At 30.7% G+C, this 12,285-nt stretch overlaps 1 protein-coding gene across 3 annotated transcripts in view; it reads left to right on the top strand.

Moving 5' to 3' along the window:
• LOC129964882 (tyrosine-protein kinase RYK-like) overlaps positions 1–12,285 on the top strand; it is a 468,554-nt gene that overhangs the window by 439,377 nt on the left and 16,892 nt on the right. For all 3 annotated transcript variants that reach the window (XM_056079139.1, XM_056079138.1, XM_056079141.1), the window contains exon 7: positions 10,730–10,821. In XM_056079139.1, the coding sequence (XP_055935114.1) occupies positions 10,730–10,821 (92 nt within the window). The remainder of the gene's footprint in view (positions 1–10,729; positions 10,822–12,285) is intronic.

The raw sequence follows: 12,285 nt of genomic DNA, 5'->3' as shown, positions 1-12,285 counted from the left end.
TTGTGCTTTAGAATTAATGTCCAATACAAAGAATTTTTTTAAATCTTAGTTTTAACACTGCTAAGAGCAGCGGAGGAAATACGTAATGAAAGAATAAAATGTGTGAAAAGTGTGTTTTTCTAACTGGGGGAGATTTACAACAAGGAGATTGGCCAAAATCTTGAGTTCTAATTTTTGAATATTACTATTCTGCGTATACAAGAAAGTAAAAAGCGGAGGTAAAAGTTGTGCTTTAGAATTAATGTCCAATACAAAGAATTTTTTTAAATCTTAGTTTTAACACTGCTAAGAGCAGCGGAGGAAATACGTAATGAAAGAATAAAATGTGTGAAAAGTGTGTTTTTCTAACTGGGGGAGATTTACAACAAGGAGATTGGCCAAAATCTTGAGTTCTAATTTTTGAATATTACTATTCTACGTATACAAGAAAGTAAAAAGCGGAGGTAAAAGTTGTGCTTTAGAATTAATGTCCAATACAAAGAATTTTTTTTAAAATAAGAGAATTTTAAAATAGCATAAAAGTTATTTTTGTATAATTATGTATACATTCCGGAAATGTTCAGAAAAAACATCACAAATTCGACTACTTTTTAAAATTTGCTATGAATCTGATTAAAATATTAAAGACGGCCTCCTTATTGAATACCTACTATTCAACTAATAACTATATACGAAATTTGGCAACTCTTAAGTCTGTTTTGTAGTTTAATATGCATGATTTTTGAATCACGTATTTACAAAACGAGTGCAAGTCTAAAAAACATTACCACAAATAAAACAAGCATTTGAACAATGCATTAAATATAAATTCTTGATTTTGAAAACGGATATGATGAAATATTCTTACTTAATGCCTGAACCTAGAATACATATTTATTAAATATACATTAAAATTCATAGAAAGTCTTACAAAAAAAGCTTAAATTCCTTATGCATATTGTAAAAAATAAATTACAATTTTCAATCAAAACAATTAAAAATTAAAAGAAAATTTACAATCGTAAACTTTGCATTTCATTATTTATAAATTTCATTTAAGAATACCGATGTTAATAAGAACGTGCATAAAATTCAAAGAAAATTTTAATGTAATTCTTAATCATTTATTAAAAAGATGGGGGGAAAAGAAATCGAATCTTTTTGAAGTTACTAAACATTCTCAGACTCTTTAATAATACTTTCCAAAGAAGTAAAACAAAATTTCAAATTGTTCTATGTTACCTTGGGAAAAAAAATGACTAATTAAAAATGCCAAACGATTACTTTTAGATTTTAAGTTAAAGCGGTGGCTTAACTTTTAAGCTGTCACTTAACTTTTTTAAACTCTTTATTTTAAAGTGGTGGCTTAACAGACAGGAAATTTGCATTTGCAAATTTCCTGTCTGTTGTCAGTTTAGATCTTAGATAACCCCCAAATGAATTCAAATGTTTATCATAAAGCATAAGCTTCTTATATATTATAAACCCTTTGACTATAACTGTTATCAAAATTCAACTGAAATTTTTTTGGATTAGTTGGGCATTTTTAGCTTATTAGCTTCGCCATGCGACGATTAATGATTTTTCTATTCACTAGGTGTGCACATATTAAGCCCACGAGATATCTCGTCTTAGCTATTGATGTGTGAATATAATTGCTTTTTAATCATTTATTATTTCTATTCATTTATTTCTAAGGATTAGTTGATTTGTTCCTACAGTGACTGATGATCCGAGGATGACTACTCTGACTGAATCTTTGGTTAAATAAAAATGCCATACGTCATTATTACAACTGGCTTAAAATAAAGCATTGTCTTCAGATAAACATTTAAAAGATTTCATTCAAACATCCTATTCAAATTCTACATTCTTTCAATTTAAATGTCAAACTTTTGGTTGTTCCTCTTATTGTCCGATTTGTGTGATATTATCGAAGGTAATGGCCATTAATCTGCTTGTCATTACTGCCTTCTTTAGAAGATGATCAGATTACTTATATAAAAGACAATGTCACTGCTAATCTGTAATTCATCCATCTGATATAAAAAACTGCGAGATGTGGAACAATTTGAATAAGATTCCCGATGATAAGAGCATGTGAATTTTAATAAAGCAAATAAAAGTCAGGAAAGGAATAGGTGATTAATATTTCACTGTTTAATTTATGAACAAAATTTAATGAAAATCAAATAAGACTCATACTCTTGGAAAGTATAACAATCAGTAGTGGATTTCCGAATAGGCAGACTAAGTAGATATTGTTACGAAATTTCCGGGGGTTCGTTTGGAAAGTGGAAGTGATATGGTGTGGAGAACATTCAATCAGCAGGCGGCAGTAGAAAATGAAACAACGACGTTTATTTACACGAAGACACACAGTGCAGCACAAAGACGACAACTATATACTGCACAGAAGACGATTATCTTCAGCCGAGACGTGCAGCATACAACAAAACTCTACTGCAGACAGTATCGCACAGCTGAGTTCAGCCCTAGCTTGACTCCGTCGCTGCTCCGCTTATCCCTGGAAGACCAGTTCTTTACCGTCGATTCCGACTACTCTTCTCTGTCGCTTCCGACTACGACTCTGGTTCACCACCACGGCAGCTGCAGGACTGCTTCCTTTTATAGGTTTCAGGAGGCGGGGCTAGAAGCCTCTCAACCAATCAGGAACGTTCGAGGCGTATCTCGGTTCCTACTGGACGGATCGGGAAAATTCTCGATGTTTCGAATATAATATATTTTGGCGCCAAATTCGTCACCAAGTCGCCAAATGGTCGCCAAGTTTGTAGCCAAGCTCTGGGATCTCCTATGGAACCGACTATGTTGGGAAGCCGCATCACAGATTCGTAACAATATGTTATGAAGGGGAGGGGTTAGTATGTAGGTGAATTAAATGATACTATTAATTGTATTGTCGAATAAATAAGTTTATAAATAATGCAAATTCTAAGAATTATAAAGTATTAGAATAATATAACATTTTGTCAAATGTTATTATCTAGGTTCCTATGTGATTCATTTTGAGCGCTTTGTATTTACAATATTTAGAAACACCGAACGTCTGCGTAAATAATATTGTATATTGTTTGCCAAAGGACTCTAAAACCCTCCGCGCCTTTGCTCATGCGTTAGGATAGGTTTAATTCGACAAAATAGGGGTGAGAGGAAAGATGCATGGAAGGGATGTTTCCATTTAAAGTAAATTCTGGGATTGAGAACATCCTTCCGCAACTCACCCTTCTGTGAGATAGAATTGTCTAAAAGTGGTCGTCTCAAGATATTGAAACGAACAGTACAAACCTGGATGCTGTGCAATTGTGAATTATAATAAATAAATATTAACATTTTTATTAAAAAAAAACTACTAAAATAAAAACATTACATTTTGATTAGTTTAAAAATGTATTTAAACATAAAGTTTGATTAACTAGTTCATGAAAAGGGGGATGGACTCTTGATATGTGCTGCCCAGGGTCTCAAAAAGTCTAAATCCGCCACTGACTGCAATTGAACTTTCTTAAGTAAAATTTATATTCATAACTACAAAATATTAAATATTAAAAATAGTTCTGGTTTATATGTCCTTTTTTCTGTCAAAAAAAAAAAAAGGGGGGGGTGTGGGGTGGCTGGCATACGTGAACAAGAAAAATACTCTTGTTCACGCATGCCAAAGTAGTAGCAAAATCATATATTGGCAAATTTCTGTCTGGAATGTGAGCTCTCTCCAAATATTTGCCCCACGTAAATATTAACCTTTTATTTTTTAAAATCATGTTATTTACTTACTTCTATATCGAATCATATCCATCAAATTGCGATAAAAGTAAAGAAAAAATTACTCCTGCATAAATCCAGATGTTTCAATCAAATGGTGCTGCCAGTCTTCAAGGTAACAATCAGGCATGAAATTTCCACTTCAAAGAACTCCAGCACCGGATAAATACCATAGTAAGCCTTCTACAAATCCCAACCCATTCGTTTGATGAACTTTATATCCTCCAAGATAAATTACACATCTCTTTTACCAACGTTGGTTTGGTCATAAATCTCAACCCTATATTCCTGACAACAACATTTAACTGTAGGTGTACCTTTCATGTTAAGAAACCTTCCTCACAGCAGCATGCCTCGCTCTCTGAGACACAATGTTTTTGCAAGAGGGTCAACAAGGTTTCTGAATGTAATTTTTTTTTCTTTATTATTTTTCAATTTATTGTACGGATGTATTCCCATCTCATTTTTTTTTATCATTATTATTTCTTTTGGAAAAACAAGCGCACGTGACCGCAATTCTATCTCTCCTATTGCCTTACCAGCTCTGCGCGAGATATCCTATTCCACATCGAGCAAAAGAGAGAAAAATACCATGAAAAAGTGAAAAAAAAAACTGCTGGGGTTTTGGCCTTCGTTTTTCTGTATGTGTTTCGTCCCCTGCTGTGTTTTCGTTTAAAGCCAAAACGTTTTCGGACGCCCCACGGTTCTGCTTATCGCTTGGCATCACTCATTTGTCTTGTCCTTTCATTCGGCCCTCTACCCCCATGGCATGTCACCCACCTCCATCCGCCGTAAGGGGTCGTTTACAAAGTTAACTCAAAGGAAACGTTTTAATGAATTAACGTCCAGACGTCATCCACATGAGAAGCACTCAGCTTCTTTTTCGTATATTTTAAATTTTGTTTTTTCAAGACTCTGGGAAAATTGGACGCTCAGCAAGATGCCATAATTAGATTCACGAGTCTCTTATCTTAATCTGAATGTTGAATTTAGCAAAATAAGGATGTTTGCAGAAATCACAAGCGGCTAAGTTGCAATTCTTATTTTAATAAAATTTTCCTTCTTGCCCCCCCCCATGTTTGATTATAATTCAAACTGCATGTAAAAATATTGAAATTTTTTTATTAAGATTGAAATTAATTTTTAATTTGTCTGTAGACTTTAAACTTTTTAACCTTGTTTATTTTTTAATGGTTTCTGTATATATTTTTTCTTAGAATTTCTGAAGTTAAATTTTACCTTTTATTTGCTGTGGCATAGTCGTTCTCTTGTTTAATTAAATCTTACCTACCAAGAATATCACTTTCAAATTTGATAACCTGGATTTTTTATGCTTTGCATTACTGACATCTGTGCTTTGATATTATCTGTTTTTAATCTAACTATGTATGCTGCAAGTAACATTATATTGCATACATACTAAGTCTCAATTAGGCAAAGTAGACAGCAGCCTCGGATATCCGAAATTTCAATATATATTTTTTATAATATTTTTTTAGAGTATATCAATTTATATTTCCAAATAAGGCTCCACGTCCGGAGCACAATTTTTGAAAAATGGCATTTTTAATGCCTTGTTATTATTTTTAGATATTTTATCAATCATAAACACGAAAATAAATGAATGTTTTTTTTATAAATATAATATTTTTTAAGAAACAAGGTAAATATGTAGTAAATTTTAATAAAATTTGACTAAATGGTTAATACTTTACACTAAATTATAGAGCCACAATCGAAATGTTTTTTACGTACAAATTATAGATAATATTGATTTATAAAATGACATAATCAGTTGGAAGTCAGGTAAAAAAGGGGAGGGAATTTGTGTAAATATACATTTTTTCTCCATCAATTTACTGAGTCGATTTAAAATTAACGACTATAAATAAAAAAAAGTATTTCACCAACTGCAAATATTGTCTCATTTCATTACCCATATTTGTTATCTATATTGTAACTTTTAAGCAGTTTATTGGATTTTGCTAACAGCGAGGTTGTTTTTTTTAATGATAAACAAAATTTTGAGAAAATCGCAGTTAATTTTTTTTAATTAAAAAAATATGCTTTCTATTGAGGGAAAAAAAACTGCTTTCTGCCTGTATAATAAAATGTATAATTCCACCATTGTTGATTTGCATCTCTAAATTGATTCTATTAATATAGTGAGCGAGCAGATGGTTGCCGAAGATGGATAGTTGCTGTTATTATTTTGAGTTTGACAATCAAACAAACTATCAGTTGATTTATATTTATAAACTTTATTTATTTAAATTTATTACCATTGCCTATTCGGTACTTGAAACTTTTCGAATATGTTCATATCCTGTTGAGTAGCCCTTTTTTTTTTTTTTTTTTTTTTTTTTTTTTTGTTATTTCAGTCCATCAAGTTAACAGAAGATGAAGCTTAAAATGAAATTAAAGCTTTATTTGCGAAAGAACTCGCGAACTTTCCCATATGAAATCAAATACAGTCAGAAATTCTATCTGTCCGTATCGTATTCCGTATGGGCAATACCCTAAGTCCACTGAAGGACACGTTATGTTTTCATTTACTGTCCGGATGCTTTGATTTTATTATTTCTTACAAGTTCTGAAATTTATTTTTCCTGAGGCCAGCAGACCAATGACTGAGACGAACCACAAATACTTTATACATGAATTTTTTTAGTCAATACTATGTATTTTAGATACTCAATTAATTATTAGTTGTGGTTTTTATAGCATTTTTATTGGGAGATTCGATTCATTTTCATATTGTTTTTGTAAGTCAATAAATTATTCTGCGCTACGTTATGCACCTTTGCGAAGTATTGAGATACTTGCATAAGAATTGATGAAAGTTGATAGAAACCATATTAATCTCATCATTTTTCGAATATATAAAACAGAATTTTTCTGTTCAACATTTCGTTATCAGGCAGGCAAATATTATGCGCGTGTAATTGCTGGAGAGGGATTGCAAATTTTTGAGGAAGATTGCAGAATAATGCCCTGATAATTGACTTTTCCAGCATCAAGAATTGGACTAAATTTATGTTTCTAGGCTCACAAAACAAAATGATGGAGAAGGATTGCAAATTTTTAAAAAAGATTGCAAAATAAATTCCCGATATTTGAATTTTTGAGCTTCAAGAACTGGGCTGCATTTCTCTTTGAAAGTATAACTAACCAGTCAGCATTTTCACAAGTATTATGCAAGTGTAGTTTAAAATAATATTTTCTTTTGTTATTAAACCTTATTCATCAAAACTGATTGATATGAATTATTATTATTAGCGTAGTGGCCAAATAAAATAACATAGTTTCGGAAGATTAGACATCTTCTTTTTCTTCTTAAGTTTCTTTTAAATTTTACGCTAAATAAATAAATAAAATAAATTTCAATGGAGGTCTTAAATTACATGCTTGGACTTTACCATCCCACTGGGATCCAGGTCTAGAATTCTGAATAGTAAATATTTTTGCTCGGCATTGTTGAAAAATTCAAATACTATGTTTTCATAAAATTATTTTTTCTTACAAGTATTCTGTTGAGTTCAGTTGACAAAGTTTCATTTAGCAAAATATTTATCTTAATATATTTTTCCATCGTGAACCAAAACTATATAAAATGATAATTTTGTTCGGGATTGTATTACTGTATCTAGTTATTCCAGAAAGAAAAAATAAAATAAAAGAAAAAAAAAAAAACTCTTATTTTTGTATGAACAAGAAGATAAAGCTTTGAACTCGAAATATATTTTAGCTTAATTCTAACTATGTAATTAGTATATTATTTATGTTGATGAACATTTATTCCGTAATGTTTGTATATTTTTAACGCAATATGTAATTTCAAAGTTGACTAACGTTTAATTTCTCAAGATAATCAATATTAAAGAAAGGCTACCAGCTGTTGCATATTTTTTTCATAACTTCATTTTATTCATTTATATTATACTTATTGTTATACTTAAAAATTTTCGTTTACAAATATGCGAAAAAGTAGGAAAAAAAAATCGAGTAATTTCAGAATTTTTGTTTATGTCTTAGATCTTATCAGCACTATTTCGGACTGTATTGTTTCTTTTCAAACCCATTGTGATCTAATTTCCTATCCTATCTAATTGCTTCAAAGCCGTGATGAAATTCGCCAAATGAAACTCAAAAGCTCAAACTTATATTAACAATTTCTTAAACAAAACACAAAAGCAGTGGCGGATTTATGTATTTTGCGGTTCTAAACTGTAAGCGTTATGAGATCTCTCTTAATAAGGTAATAAATTTAAATTTCACATTTCATCACATGTTAATGATTTATTTTAAGTTTAATAATTTATATTTTATTAATATGTATTTGTTGTTATTTATTTATTTTGGCTCCAGATTTGTCCGCAATATTATTGAAGCCGATGTTCTGTTATAAGAGATATACTTGATAAAGTGTTAATATTATCCTGATATTTTAGCATTCATAGAAGTGATAGTTTTTATAGTTTTATTTATTTGGCTAAGCAGGATTTTTTTTTCTTTTTCGTGCCTATCAGTTCTACGTTCCTACCAAGGCTGCATAGAAATATACTATAAAAAAGGATATGTCAATTAATCCGCTTCCTTAAAACTCGAACCAAACATTGGGCTTAGATTTAATCCGCATCTTGCAGGTTAAATCTAGGTTCAATATTTAACCCGAGTTTGAAGATATAACTCTAAACCAGCGGTTCTTAACCTATGGGTCGCGACCCAAAATTGGGTCGCGAAGCATATTTCTTGGGTCGCGCTGAGTCGAACCAAAAAAGTTAGTAATACACCAAATTTCAGACATTTTAGAAATGACGACTTGAATAAATATCAACAATCGAAAATGAATGTGATTAACAAGATCAAAAAATATCAGCTGATTAAAAAGCGAGAGCAAAAAAAGTACGTGTGATGATAATAACGGTGAGAACTAAATGGAGCAAAGCTGGCGAGGGCGTACAAGAGAAGGTTTGAAGATCTTTCAAAATGTATTCAAGCACAAGGTTCTCATTAAAACTGTATGACTTGCATTTAAAATTTAAAAGACTTAACATATGTATTGATATTTCTTTTTTTTTTTTTAGGAATAAGTTAAAATGTCAATTATTTTCAAAAAGTTATAAATATATTTTAATTTGGTCAATAAAAATTATTAAAAACACTTGATTATTAATTAAATTTTCCTTGGATCGAAAAGTACTTTTGTAAGTTAAAAAAAAATTGTAAGTAAAAATTTGTAAGTTAAAAAAAAAATCATCATCATAGGATTGAAGATTTTTTAAAAATACGATCTAAAATAAAGCAATGAAAAAATTTTGACTTTTTCTCAAATATTTCTCAAATTTGGGTCGCGGCTTAAAAAGGTTAAGAACCACTGCTCTAAACCAAGCGCCACTAAAATAAATATTTAAAAACTCCACTTATAAAGAAACAAAATTCAGAAAGCACAATATTTCTTACAAATAGATTTACGCCTTGTTTTCTGAGAGGCTATTTTTCAAGCTCTATTCAAAGGAAAAAAAAAAAAAAAATCGAATGAAATTGAATGACCCATAGAATTGGGGGTGGGTTAAGAATCGAAACCGGTTCCAGTAAAATCGTCTGTTTCCTAATCATAAATCTTTGCAGGAACTGATGAAAGAGGCGAAGGTGAAACTGTAGGCCGTATACATATGCCAACAGTGATACAGGTTCTGAACTCCATGCTTGAGTCATGTACATAAAGCCGTTTTAAACAAAAGGGGAAAGTTCAAATATATAAAACTATTTTATTTCTTTTTAGTTTTCTTTTTAAACGTTGATGGAAATGTCTAGTGCATATTAATTAAAGAATAAACAGCAAGTATTTCTGTAGCTCTATGTCAAAGTCTTAACTTAAAGAGCACTTAAATTTTTATGGAGAGCTTTATTTTAAAGGATATGCTTATAGAAAGACGTGCTAACACGCGGAACAATGAGTTTTCCGTGCTCAAATATATCAGGAAGAACGAACGAGGTCACTCTATTAAATTAAATAAAGCTTTTGTAAATAGCTTCTGCTACATTGTGTTAAGTCTCTCGATTAGTTAGAAGCTGAAGGTTGTTTCAGAGGATTAATGGGTTACAAGGGTACTAAAGTTTAAAAACGTGAATTCTTTTTTAACCTGGTGAGCTGTGATATAAAGTTAAAAGAAATAATCAAGAAAAAAGATACCAAATAACAAAAAGTTTTTTTATCACCTGATAATGTCTATAGATTGGTGTACTATCTATAAAAAATATGCGTGATGCTATATGCATGATGAAAAAAAATCTTTCAAAATGAATTCCGATCTTTAATTCTTGAAAGCAACAATAGAAAGATTCTTTTAATTATCTGTTAATTTTCATGAGAATGCAGAAAATGAAATAGCATTATTAAAAAAAGAAAAACCTAGCAATTAGTGCCCCATGAAGTTAGATTACCGGTAAAGTTACGTTTTCAAAGGCATTATGATGTCACGGGACTCCATTAGGAAGGTTCATTTACACAATAACTATACATGGTTTAGGTTAATAAAATAAGACAGCTTAAATGTCTCTCATAATTTGATGATTGGAAAAAATCATGAATATAAAGCTATGTCTAAGAGATTTAATTGAAATCGAATGCAATTCATGTTGAATCAGCTGTTCAGCTGGAATATTGTTGGTCAAATGTAACGAACCATCGTTTAACCAATGACTTAGCTTGTTAAATAGTGGTTCGTTACTATTAAATTTTAAACCATTTCTGTCAACATTATAAAGAACTACTTTCAACTTTTATGAAAAAAAATATATAAAAATTCCAATTTGTACTTTGAAATTTTTTAAAAAATCGGAACTGGTTCATGCAATAGAAATATACAAAGACTGTATATCGATTATATTTTATTTTTTAACCCGTTCTAATCTCAATGTTTCGGTTGTCATTTACTGCAATGATTGTTTTTTTCTTCTATTTCAGTTACGGTGGCAGTTCTCCCGCCCTTTCCGCAACCACACAGGGGCACACCTTCCTTAGACCCGACACGCCCAACAACAACAGCAGCGTCAACAGTAAGTGTTCCGTCAATGTCTTTTTTTCCCTTTTCAAAATATAAGACACTTCAATAGTTTGAATGCATCATATCTTTTCAATAATTTTTTTTTATTTGCATATCCTTTCACCAAGAATTCGGCAACTTGCCACTCAGTTTTAGAAAGTTGTTATTGACATACTCAAGTTTTAACTTGGAAAATAGTATTTAGTTAGATACCATGCAACCAGAAGTACAAATTCTCTCATGGAGTGCTTACTGACAAGACATGAACCACACATAGAACGGGTCATAGTCAACTTGACAGATTAAACAAGAAATATTATACAAATTTAGATAATTTTTTTTGTCTTTGAATATTGGGTATCCTAAAAATAAATGATTTGTAATTTCAATTAATTACATATATAAAAAATCATTTAACATCATTAAATTTATAGTTCAAAATCAGTGGCTTAGCTGTTTAAATTGGTCCCCTCGATATATGATTTTTTTAAAATCTGTGGTTTAGTAAGATATTTTATTATTATTTCATTCTCTCATATTTGATTTTTACAAGAGTCAAATTCATTAAGTATTGCCTCCATGACGTGCCTATAAAATAGTGACAACCTAATGGAGTCCCTAGATTCAAAAGAGGTTATCTCCGATTTTAACAAAATTAATGGAAACTGATTATTTACTCTGTACTGGAAAGGGCGTGGAAGGAAAGACAATTCGGATTTGGGAGTAGGCCTTCTAGAGCCCTCCTTTGTAGCCTCATCGTTGCAGATAAAAAAAATTAAGAAATACTAATACTAGCTAATGCGAGCCCTCCCCCCCTCCCATGATGCATCACTGATTATAGCAGCTTGAATACAAGAATGGATCAAATATAAATCATACTTTTTAAAAAGTTTTTTTCCTGAAATATTACCTACCTAATTGATGCCAGTTATTTTCTGAATATCCTTCTTTAGTTTCTGAAAACATCCATTAAAAATACTTCTCTTTTTAAGGGTTTTAAAGTTCAAGTACTGTTCAGTGAAGTATTTTTCCCCCCTCCTTCTTGATATGCATCAGCTTTGTGAAGTCTTGTATTGAACATTGCAAATCAGAAAAGAATTTTCACCAAAATTTAGCTATTAATATATTGCATCTGCTCTGTGTCAGTCATGGGAAAAAAAAAAGTCATGAATTTGTCGAATTTTCTACCCTATTTGTTCCCAGGCAATGTTTTTATGAGTCAAATTTTTAATTTCACTACCAGTTTCAAACATCTTGTACCATATACATGCGTCTTCGACAGAGTATCATTACTGAAATAGACTTTCAATATTCAAATTCAGTCAAATTTCAGTCATTTTGATATTTTCATTCTTTAAAAATTATTCACTCTGCAATTACGTTATGTATTCGGTATTTATTTTACAACTATTGAATAAATAAATGAGCATGTGATGAGTAAAACAATGCCAAACGATAAGTTAAATTTGAAACAAGA

The sequence above is a fragment of the Argiope bruennichi genome, chromosome 1 (assembly GCF_947563725.1).
Source record: "Argiope bruennichi chromosome 1, qqArgBrue1.1, whole genome shotgun sequence".
Lineage (NCBI taxonomy): Eukaryota > Metazoa > Arthropoda > Arachnida > Araneae > Araneidae > Argiope > Argiope bruennichi.
Note: the sequence above shows the minus strand (reverse complement) of the source record. Positions and strands in the feature narration are given on the sequence as shown.